This window comes from Mycteria americana, chromosome 3 (genome assembly GCF_035582795.1).
Source record: "Mycteria americana isolate JAX WOST 10 ecotype Jacksonville Zoo and Gardens chromosome 3, USCA_MyAme_1.0, whole genome shotgun sequence".
NCBI classification, from domain to species: domain Eukaryota; kingdom Metazoa; phylum Chordata; class Aves; order Ciconiiformes; family Ciconiidae; genus Mycteria; species Mycteria americana.
The window spans coordinates 35,363,404-35,375,665 of record NC_134367.1 but is presented as its reverse complement, the minus strand read 5'-3'; the positions used below and the strand labels follow the sequence as shown (position 1 = coordinate 35,375,665).

The 12,262-nt window shown below is 38.6% G+C and overlaps 1 protein-coding gene across 1 annotated transcript in view; it reads right to left on the bottom strand.

The window, feature by feature from the left end:
* Positions 1-12,262, bottom strand: part of CD109 (CD109 molecule) — an 83,916-nt gene that overhangs the window by 52,798 nt on the left and 18,856 nt on the right. Inside the window, exons 4-7 of the mRNA XM_075498196.1 lie at positions 10,157-10,387; positions 9,886-10,011; positions 894-933; positions 168-252 (exon numbers count right to left, since the gene is read on the bottom strand). Of these exons, the coding sequence (XP_075354311.1) occupies positions 168-252; positions 894-933; positions 9,886-10,011; positions 10,157-10,387 (482 nt within the window). The remainder of the gene's footprint in view (positions 1-167; positions 253-893; positions 934-9,885; positions 10,012-10,156; positions 10,388-12,262) is intronic.

Here is a 12,262-nt window from a genome sequence, read left to right as displayed (position 1 = left end):
TAATATTGTTACAACAAAATCCAGTAACTAGAAATGGATGCTAGCCAACTAATTTTGACTAGAAGGGACTTTTTTAGCATTCTAAATATGTTTTCACTTTGACACTTAGAGACCCACAATAATTTTCTTAAGAGTGAGGGTGACAATGGTATCAATTATTTACTTACTTTGCAGTGACAACACCAGTTACGTCTTCCTCTCTCAAAGAGTAGTATAATGGTGTTGTTATCATAACGTCAAATTTTGGTAAAACTAAAAAAAAAAAAAAAAAAATTACAGAAAGCATTAAATTCACAAAAGAAGTAATATGTTTTTCTTTTTTTAAGTAATAAGGGTAGAACATATAATATGATAAAGACTACTACAGTTTCCTAAGGAATATAAGGTAGATATATTTTTAACCCAACCCTATGCATGCCCCAGACTAAGACTTTTTGCTGAAAGGACAACAAGCATCATAAGAGCAGCCTGCACACAAGCTTGTAAGACTGAAATATAAAACATTTATCTTATTCAGCCTTTACAGAATCATCAGCAAGCTTCATGATCAGACATTATGCAGATATTTTGGGATGAAGACATTGCCTGCATGATCCTGGAAAAACAGGGACAATAACTGCACCTCATAGGCTTAAGATAAGTATTTTAAAGATGACATGACATCCAGACACTACAGTAGTAGGTCATTAAAACTACCAAAGATAAAGAGGGCAGCTGATAAGATGATGTTTTTCTCAGGACACAGAGTCAGTCTCAGAGAAGCAAGAGATTTGGAAATTAGACTTTCTGGGAGTATTCAAAAGGTTCATGCTAGCCAAGGGAAGCTAGTCTAAATTAATGGAGAATCAACTACCCATTTTGGTCACTACTAAATGCCCTTAAGTAACACTTACCATATTCCATCACTTTAAATCTTTGATAATAAACTTGACCCTATTGAAAAAAAATCATATGAGAAAAAACAGACAATTGTGGTTAGATTAGCAAGTTTAACATACCTTCTAGGCCAAATCCCACCCATATTCAAGTTAAATTACAATTTCTGACATGATGTGATTTTAAATCATGGCTCAATCATTATCAGCTCCTGTAATGACACTCCTGTAGGAACCAGTAGTATGTATTTGCACCACAGAAGGACAAAGAAGCTCACATATGGCTGATTAAAAGTATATATAATGAAGAGCTTGTGGAGCTTCTGATCTGCAGCCATCTACATATGGCTGATTTTTGTATTAAAAAAACCAAATATCCAAGCTAGCTAGCATAAAACTACCTAGCATAAGTACTTGCAGTCATCACAATGAACCATGACTGACCTACCAGCAGTATCTTTACTAGCTCGTTTAAAACTTGAGTAAAAACTCAAGTATCTCTGTACAAAAGAGAAGCTCCTACAGTGGCTATCTAGAGGACAAGACCATTTCAAAAGCATGTATAATCTTAAGGTTTTTCATTTATTCAAAAGGCAGCTAAAATTTTGTTACAGTCTACATGCCATACTTACTTCAGCAGAGATACTCTTGGGTTATATCTTCCTGTCTTGTTTATTTGTTAGTTAAAAATCCATGGAAGAAATAAACAACTATACAATATATTGTTACTTGTATTCTCTTCCATTTTCCTATTTTTCTAATTTTTTCACTTATTTCCCGATTTTCTTCAGGAGGGTATCTGAAAGCATATTCTGGCATATCTTGCATAATATCTTGATGTGCTACATCAAGCCATATATGGCACATCATTGGGAAATTAATTTAAAAGTTTTTTTTCACTCTCTGAACACTAAAAATTCAGCACCTATTTTTGTTCTTCAGTACAATGACAGTTGACCAAAAAGTCATGGTAGTCAGCCACATAAATTTTGCTTTTTGTTGTCTTACTTGATTGTTCTTCCTTGCTAAAGTGTGAGTAATTCAAGTTGCACCAGAGGAGGTTTAAATTGGATATTAGGAAAAATTTCTTCACCAGAAGGGTTGTCAAGCATTGCAACAGGCTGCCCAGGGAAGTGGTTGAGTCACCATCCCTGGAGGTATTTAAAAGGCGTGTAGATGTGGTGCTTAGGAACATGGTTTAGTGGTGGACTTGGCAGTGTTAGGTTAACGGTTGGACTCGATGATCTTAAAGGTCTTTTCCGACCTAAATGATTCTATGATTCTAAGACCAAGCACGTACATCATTTGTCTGCAGACATATAACCCTCGTTCAATGTTTTTTTTACAGCATCATACCAAAAGCTGCCATCCGCAGGGAAATGGCATGAGGTGATTTACCAGCAGTGCCTAGAACTGGAGCTCTGAATCTCAGCTGATCTTCTTGACACAGGGATTACACTGGACTGATGACTTTCCAAGAGGAAAATCTGAGCTCAGCTGGAAGAATGGGCTGAGAAACCGAAGGAGTCTCCACTTCCCAAAGGACAGGAAGGGAGAGGCTCCTTTTGAAAGACTATTTTGTCTCTTCGCTTAAGGGTCTTCTGGGAAATAGGGGAAAGATCAAGAAAGACACCAGTCTGTCACTAGGGGTGGCTATTTTGAAAGGTTAATATCCCCAGCTGCTGCTCAATTGCCTGATGAGGTTACGTTGATGAGCTCAGAAGTCGGATTACTTTGATTATTCCTGAGAACAGTGACACCACTACAAGTTATCATATGTGCTGGAGTATCTCAGCAAACACGGTTTGAAATGTGGGGCAAATGAGACTGAATATGGATAACCAATTGTCAGGTAGCATCAAGATATGTCAGATGGGAATGAGTGTCTGTGACAAGAGAGGATAAACTGAGAACTCCTGTGGGAAAAACCCTAGGACCAGGATCCAAGCTGGAAACAATTCTCTCTCTTACCTGAACAACAACTTTGCAAATTAGGCATCTCAGACCAAGCCCCTTATACCTCTATATTTACAGTTTTCTTAGCAAAAGACTTCTATCAAAGTAAAAATCAGATTGCTACCGATTTCATGATTAAGTCACTGATCACCAAAGTAATTGCCATATTTATGTTCCTAGGTTTGAAAAGATATAGGCAGAATCTGCTATTTTCACAACATTTGTGCAGATCATAAATTACAACACAAAATGCTATGGCACTGACATGCAGTCCACAATCAGATTACTATCAGGTAATCTTAGAAACAGGTATCTTAGGAAAATTACCTGCAGTGAATTTATCTCATGTCTGGTTCTCTGTATATCTTTTATTTCCAATGTTAAGCATATATTTGTCACCCTTGCCGTTAAGCAAACCATGAACAGAACATTATCCCAGCTGGCAGGATAAAAAAGCATCTCCCTTGAAAATGAGATTTTGTTTCACATTACCTTAGAAGTCCAAAAAAAAAATTTTAATTAAAAGCTAAGAGAACTGTAAGCAGTAGAAAACAGAGATTAAAGTGCGACTAGCACTCTTGGCTGCACCTTCTCTAAAATGACAACCTTTATGACAGAAAGCAAGCCGTGCTTCACAGTGCAGGGAAAGGAAAAGACCCTACGAGGTCGTCTTGATGATTTGAACACCAAGCCAGATTTCCCACTAGCACATGCTTTTCAGCCAAACTGGTTTGGAATAGGACAAGTACGAGCACTTGAACCACTCTGTATCATTTTAGTTCCTCAGGGCAGGACTGTCTCTCTGGCAAATACTGTTCAAATATTTTGGAGTGGAAGTTATTAAACCAGTTTCCAGGAGTGGTGGCTTTTGAGTCAAGCAGTTAGTTATATGTACAACCCAGGAGAGATTTTTTCTTTAAGATAGGAAAACAACACCACGCCTACTCCACTTGTTTCCAGCGCTGCTTTATTCTAGTACAGTTTTTGCCTTCCTTGCCTTCTCCTGCTTCTTAAACACACTCATCCTTCCAGACTATTAGCATTTTGCTCTAAATCAGCATTTCTTAAACTGCAAAACATCTATTACATTCTGTGCCCACTGCCCAGAGTATTAAGAAAACAGTGCCCAAGAGAGATCCGTGTAAGTATTCTGAGATCGTGAGGATGATGGAGCCTTTCTGCAGTTGAGCCTCAGATGCTGTGGATCCTGACATCTGAGAATCACTAACAACTACAGTCCAGATTTTGCTCTGCTGTGATGAACCAGTCCTGTTTGAAGTCATTTGGGTCTAATCCAACAAGTGAGATCACAGGAATTGTTCCCCCCAAATTTTTTCTTCTTCTTTGGCAATCGAAAGTCCCTGAAACGACTCTGGTCTAGGTCCATTTTCTTATTTGTTTCTGACATTTACGTGCATCACAACTTATAACATCAGGAAAGACTCTGGGTGTGGTCTCAGGGCTTTGCCCTGAAAAAGCGCAGTGCTGGCACGGGCTGTATTCCCGTGGCTACACCGCCACCTCACGGCCCGTGTCAGAAACACTCCTCCCTTCTGCTTTGCAGCTAAATAAAATTAGGTTTTTACCTAGACAGAATTAACAGAAGCATTTCACGATCACTTTCGTGCTTTATTTTCACACGCAGGAAATAAACCCCAAAATACAATTCTGCATTAATTCCCAAACTTCTGTTCAAATCCACCAGCACGGTCTCCAGAAACTAAGCAGAGTCCCACCAATGTCACCAGCATTCACACTATCAGATCCTGATTAAATATCAGTGCTCTTTTGCAAACTACTGAATACACAGCCAATTCCAAAGGTTTTACGTACAGTCTGATTTTGAAGGAGGGTGACACTTTGTTTAAGTAATGACATAATCTCAAACCCAATGGATCAAATGTGAAATCTGTAGCTGATCTAGCAGTAAGACATCACAGAATTCATGTGGATACACTATAACATGCATAAAACCTCAAAAGTTAAAAAATTCAAAGTGTAAAGTATACAATCAACTCCAGTTGATTTTGAAAGTTAGATTTTTTGAAAGTTTGATTTTTATAGCTGAAGCTTTTAAAAAAATGTAATACTCTTCAAAAATATCTTAGAAAGGCCTCGTTGCACCTGAAACATTACTACTCTTCAACATTTGATCATAAATTTCAAAATAAAAACTTCCATAAATTAGATTACAAAATGCCTTATAACTAGGAACAACTTCTCATCGGAGATGCCTACTACTAAAACTCAGCACCTAAAAGCCTTTCAGCACCAGGCTCCACAACAGGAAATATAAGATATCCAACTAAAATACAGGGTGGAGACTTGGGAACCAGACTGTAATTACTCTGTCTTGAGTTTTCTTGGAACAGCTGTACTAACACCTGAACTCTTATTAAAAAGTACTACAGGATGTTTAACAGCAGCAAGCAGCCAGAACCTGATTTATAGCAGGATTCAGAGGCAGTACTTCCAGGAATCCAAACTTGGTACACCTGGGAATTGATCTGTAACCACTGGAAGAGAAATTTTATTTACTGACTTAACAACACTCTTTAAAGACAAGAGGGAAACTTGAGATAGAAGGCTGGACAGCTGACTATTTAACTAGAAAGCTCAGGTCGTGGCATCAGGATAGCTGACATGCAGAGATCAGCCTGGGTTTGCCATCTGAAGATGTTCTTAAAGCCCTGAGTAGATCCATAAGCTGCGCTGGATCCCATGTGGACCCAGGGCTACCAGTACTATTTAAGGATAGGTAGGCATATCTATTAAAAATGCCAGACATATACTAAGTATTCCTTAGCAGTAAATCCAAGTCCTCAGTGACCTCTGTTATCAGGAAGGGACTGGTGAATCTATACAACTTTATATATGACACAGAAAAAGCCTGTACCTCCCTTGGACAGCAGAACAGCTGCAGAACAGCAAGGAATATCCAGGCAATAGCTAGGAATATCCACTCGGAGTGATCTGGGTCACTCACTAGCTTTCACTGAACACCAGCTACATCTCCATCACATCACCTGCATACAGACAACCACTCATCTTAAACCTCACACTGAATCCCATCCCATATGACCTTGTATTTCAGGGCATAAGCTCACTTGTAACCAAGAGAATCAAAAAGAGTTTCCCATCAGAAGAGTTCTTTCCCTTTATTCTGCAAGGTTTCTTGCAGGTTTCATCAATCCAATGGTATGACATGGTATCAGAAAAATAACAGTCTGTGAGACAACCCATTAGACAGACCTCATGTAATAGTGTGACTATTGCAAGTTATTTAATATATTCTGCATGATAGCCTTATCCAACCTAAGATGCTGTGTAGGCGTGTGCTACAGAAATAACGCATACTGCTTTGTAATTATATTCTTTTAATGTAGAATTGAAAAGTGAAGCAGAGCAGGTGTGAAGGAAAATGAGGCTGAAAGTAAACAACATAAGCTTCTATGTGTGGGGCTTGGCGTTGCTGTTTTATTCCCACAGGATAAGAACTGTAAGAATAGTCAGGTTTTTCTGGACCCCAAAGCCTACAACTCTCTTTTTTATGTAATACACTGTTCTTTTTCCCCTCTGTTTTAATTTTCAATTTGAAGAGTTTAATGACAGAAGGAACCATTTAGCCTGACCTGCTTTTATCCCAGGTTTGCTTCCTCAAGTATTCAGCTACTCCAACAACCTGCATTATTATAATGCATCTTCCAAAAAGGCAACCATTCCTGATGCTAAAACACTGAGTAACAGAGAAACCCTTACTCCCCTTTTTTTTTTTGTTCCAGTGTGTAAGAGCCTTGTTGATGAAAGACGTATATATGCCAAAGAGAATTTGTTTGGCTTCAATTTCTATTAGTTGGTTCATACTGTGCCTTTCTCCACTAGATTAAAAAGCCTTTTAAAACCTGTAATGGCACTTACAGACTGTAATCAATAAATCCATTGATTCATTTGATCCTTTGATATACAGTCAACAGATGGGACTTCTGCAGTCTCCCACCATGGAGCTTTCTTTGCCGGCTCCATCTGCAAACTGTCATCAGTTTATATTAGAAACACCCTGGGTGAGTGTCGATTGCCCAGAAATCAATCCACCCTTCTTTGACAGACTTTACATACATTGCTGTTTTTATTAGGATTTTGTACAATGAAAAGCCTTTACAAAAATCTGTTACATCAGTAAATCTACCTTATTAACCAAATCCATAATAGCCTTAAAGAATTTAATTCTTTATCAGTGGAATCCCAAATCACCTTTGTCATTGTTTTTCTCATGCCAGATGACAGGCCTAGAGTTTCCCATGTTACCTCACTTACTCTTTTCTGTTCAGGACATTCATCTTTCGCTGGTATTCTCAAATCTCCCCACACTGAGATTCACTTAACCACACAGAACCATCACCCCTATTAAATGCTTCCATCTCTGCCACATAATCACTCTTTCCTCATGTTACTGGGCTCTGCCACCGCTGGATTTTCTTTTGTTCCTAGCAAACTTTAAAAAGTCTTTCATACTTTTATTAACAATCAAGTTTTCCTTGGGATCTTCAGATTTCCTACAAATACGCAAGAGTTCAGACTTTCATTTATATTGGTATCTATCTCCTAGTTCCCCTTTTATCCACTTATTCAATGCAGTGTTTCTTAAATTTTAACTGTTTCCTCTGCAAATGAAAAAAGAATCTCATTTCTGTTCTGTCCAAGTTTACCTTTTCCCAAGAGAGCATTTTGTTAAATGCACCAAAAGCATTTTGCAGTACTTTCCACCTTGAACTGTGTCCTGTAACAATGGTGAATACAGAAAGATAGCCTAGTGTGATGGGCATTATCCCAGCCCCTGGATATTCTTCATGCCGCTGAACCATTTAGAGCTCTATTAAGAACCTCAAACACTGCATTCAATGTCACACTCAATGCTAAAACCCTGAGCTTTAAAAATGTAATAGCAGGGAAAATGAGATGTTCTTAATAAAATACAATAAAGAGAACCTAGGAAAGAGCGCACCCCGGTAGATCTAACACGAAGGCCAATGCCCAGTCTTTGGCAGCAGCCAAGGTTCAACACCTAGAGAACTGCATCAACCAGGGTAGCCAGCAGTGACACTGTGCCAGTCTGAGCCTCGGGGCTTTCCAGTTAACAGTTCTTAATGGACTGTACTTCTGTGAATTTGTCCAGACATTTTTTGATCCCACCTGTGTTTTCAGTATTCACAACACCTGCCAGTGCTGTGCTCTACAGTTTGGTTATGCTGTTTTAATTGTTTTGAAATTGCTCTTTACCTCCTTCACCTGGTGCCCTCTAGCTATGCATTGGAAGAGACAGTGAACAAAATGTTCCCTATTTGTCTTCTCCCTGTTACTCATCACTTGAGAGACATTCCCACCCTGTCGTATGTTTTCCATGCCCATTAACCTTCTGTAGTATACACTAGGCAGCTAAAATTTATACCATCTGCTATGGTCTACTAACATTTTGCTTCACTTGTCTGTTTTCTCACAGCTGTTTCATTAGCCCAGGTGAATCTAAGGCATTTTTCTTTCAATTTTACAATTATTTTTTTCCTTTTCTTTTTGGTTTTGTTTCAGGAGGGAGTGGCACTCATATTCACATCCTGAAAACAGCTGCTGCAGTTCCTTCAGCAGTGTTCTCCTGACTTAAGGATTACTCAAGACTTCACAGAAAGCCCAAGCAAAATTTCGCAAACACTTTTTCGCCTGGCAAGCGAGCTGTTGAAGGAGCCCACCACTGTCACCAGCCTTGGTTCCCATGTCTGAGCCACATTTCCCCACCTCCCGAAAAGCACCTATACAGCTGTGAGTGGGGCTGTGCTGTCAACCAGCTCAGTGAGCTGGTCTGGGTTAGGCAAAGAAAAACACAGAGAAGCTTTTCAATCTGGGTCACTTCCCCGGCAAGCTTTAGATCTCAGCCTTACTACAGCTGCCTCAACATGACTGAGAAGCAATTGAACAGCAGCACAGGGGTGGGAAGGAGCAGCCGAGCACAGGGACAAGGGCAGGAACAACTTAAAACATTTTTCCCATCAAACACAATAGTAACGATTCCACACCCACATGAGAATGTGTTCGAAAAATCCAGTCCTGACACTCATTTGAGCACCACCCTCACCCACCTCAGCCTATAGAAATCTATCAGGCATATAACTGGTACTGGTAAATATTACTCCCAAGTAATACATGATCACACCAGTTTTTCTGCTTTCTATCCCATCATCTCCCTTATTACGGAACATTAAGCAATCCTGTTTGTACTTGCTAAATGTCTCTGAACGGCCACTGCAAGCCAAGTCAGAAATGCAGTTCCCGAATTACAGGCATTTAAAGCAGGCTGAATAAACCTGACACACAGAGTTTTGACAGCTAAACCTCCAGCTATTTTTGCAACATGTTCCACAGTGTATGAAGAGTGTACAGCTTAAAGGATTGTACTGATAGAACTATTATCAATAGCAACGTGCCAACTAGATCATACCAGTTTTGTTATACCATAGTTCTGCTTCACTATTCATTCTTTCTATTTTGCATAGTTATTTTTTCCTCAGTAACTCCTCAGTCATTGTGAATTGCTGAAACACCCTTAAAACTAGGCAAAGATTTGTAAATGACAGACTTTGATTCCACACCTCTTGAGACAGTGACTGGCTGCAGAGCAGGGCACAATGAATTTCTGTATATTCACTTACAAAATAAACATAAGGGCATTTCCCTTAAAAAAAAAAATTAGTACTCCATAAGATCTTTCTTTTATATTAATATTAAAACCCCTCACTTTTTAAATAACATTTGTATTTTAGAATCAAAATACAGATCTTAGGATAAAATATGTATGCTTTTTTTTATATCTTCCCTTACAAAACCATATACTTCTGAAAATCTTGTGAGGTTTGCATAATATCTTGGGTTTGCCATGAAGGAAGGATTTCCTCTTCTCATGGTCATTGCTTATTTCTGGTTTTGCTTCACCAAAGTAAACACAATTTTATTCACATCTATCAGGAGAAATGAAATCTCCCTGTGATTTGGCAATATTAATACTCACGTTCACTTCCACCTCTATGGACCAGTCTCCTAGTGGAGGGTTCACTGATAACTGAAATTTTTTGGGAACTACACCCAAATCACCCTCCTCCATCAACCACTGCTGAATCAATTTCTTCCGAGGGTCCTAGAAGAAAAATCAGGCTGCATGTTAAATGCGAGTGGTCTTGCTAGCAAGATTTAGGAAGCAATACATATGATCTTTATTTGTCACATAAAGTTGGAATGTACAACAAATTCCAATGCATACCTAGGTTTCTGTGAATACTTACTCGTATATATATGTTCAGAGATGCTTTGTAAGGTTTGAGATCAGGATAGAAGGTGACAATCCGAAACATCACGTCTTGTCCCGGTTTATACATAGCTTTATCAGTCTGGATGAATACAGAGATGCTCTTTGACATGTACATCAAGCTGGTACGGTTAGAGAAGATGCGCCGGCCGTCAGCATGGCCTTCCACCAGTAATTCATAATTCCCAGAAGCACTGTTCAAAGGCAGCTAAAAAGAAAATAGTGACTGTCTGTTAACTATCCAAAATATTCTTGAAGATAGTATTATTGCAAAAACATTTGACAAAAAGATCTGACATATTTCTGAACTTGTCAACTTATGTAAATTCTCAAAAAGAAAAAGAGGATTTCAGTGCTTTAAAGTGTCATTTCAACAACTACCTGAAAATGTGCTAGCAGAAGCAACTTTTCAACATATTTGCACCTAATTTTCAGTAGTAATCAGGTTTTCAACAATGTAAGTATCTATGTATTCATATACCATTCATAGACTCACACACACACACATTGTGCTCTCTCTTTTTCTTTTCACAGTTATTTAGAAATTTCTTGGGTTTGATTTCGGGAGCTAACTTTTTTCTGACTTCATTGCTTTTTGGTAATGAATTTTCCAAAAATAAAAGAGCTAAGAAGCTGTATGCAGGCAAGATGACCAGGATAGTAAGAAAACCTTGCACTTCTTTTTACAAGCTTTAGCTTCATGTCCTATGGGGTAGAAAAATCAAATTCAGAATGAAGATCTCATGAGATGAGGTACTGTTTTTCAATAGAAACCTCACTGATTTTGTCTCTTTTCAGTTTAATGATTCATAATTACAGCACATACTGCAACTCATCTAGAAAGTAAAATAATTATTCTTTCCAAAATATTAAGGAATAAAGGAAGACACATTTTATATGGTTAACTTATTTAGGGTAGACATTGAAGGATCCTTCAGTGCTGGCAGTAAATACAGTAAACATCACTGGCAAGGAAATTTAGACCACGTAAGATGAGAATAACCATGCACAGGTCTCTCTCTCTGTCTCTCCAGTGGACAGAGGAAATCTACAGCTCATAATTCAGATGCATCAGTTCATTTCCTAAAGTTAGGTGGAAGGAATCCCAGCCACAGGGGTCAAAAGGCTCAAAGCAGAGCTGCTGCAGCATACGGGAATTTCACCTCTAGCAGAGCCTGCACAGACGATGAATGACCCCAGGGACATCTCAGCCCAGATGCTGGCTTCTGTATTGCTGTCTGCTTAGGAGTGTCTCTTTGAAGAAGGAAAAGGGTTTTAACACAACACACAGCTGGTTCCAACAAGTAGTCCTGCTAAAAAGCTTAAGAGTCACACGCTTCTGTTTGCAGTTACAACAGTAAATCTGGAGTAAAACCTCTGAATTCAAGACAACCGAAACAGACAGGCTTGCATTTTTCAGTGTAACATATGGAAATGAAGCACTCCTCTTGCACTGGTAATGAAAATTACAGCTGTTAACTCACCAGGCACAGCACTTCAAAAGTATCCTACCAAGCTCTATAATGAAAGGCTGTCGTGCTGTCAAAAATCATTTTAAGAGCACACAGTGAGGTAACGGAAATTCCCAAACAGGGAAAAATGTCACAGGGTGACAAATGAGATAGATGCAACTGTCTGTATCGAATACATTTCCTTCTCTGTGTGTTCACCTATAAAGAGGAATCAACTACAATTTCATCCCTGTTGAACTTCTGTTTTTAAAAACAAGCCAGGAAAAAAAAAATCAGGAAGGTGAAAAATAAACAGGATCTCTTTTTCACCCGTGAGCAGGCGTATGATGACACAGGAAGAAGAGATTCCATCTTTAAAATCTGGACTTATATAACTAAATTTTAGGTGCAAAGTACCACACTGAAATAGATTCTGCATTTTCTTCAACTGCAGGTTTTTGTATACACATTGCCAAGAACATATGATTCACATATTTCAACACTCTCCAACTTCCATGCCAAGTATTCTGGAATATATTAAATAGGAGGAACAGCCTTAGTTACTGCATCTGTCAAATATTACCTCAAAATTAATACATTTATTAATATTACCATTTATTAAAGAAGGTGTA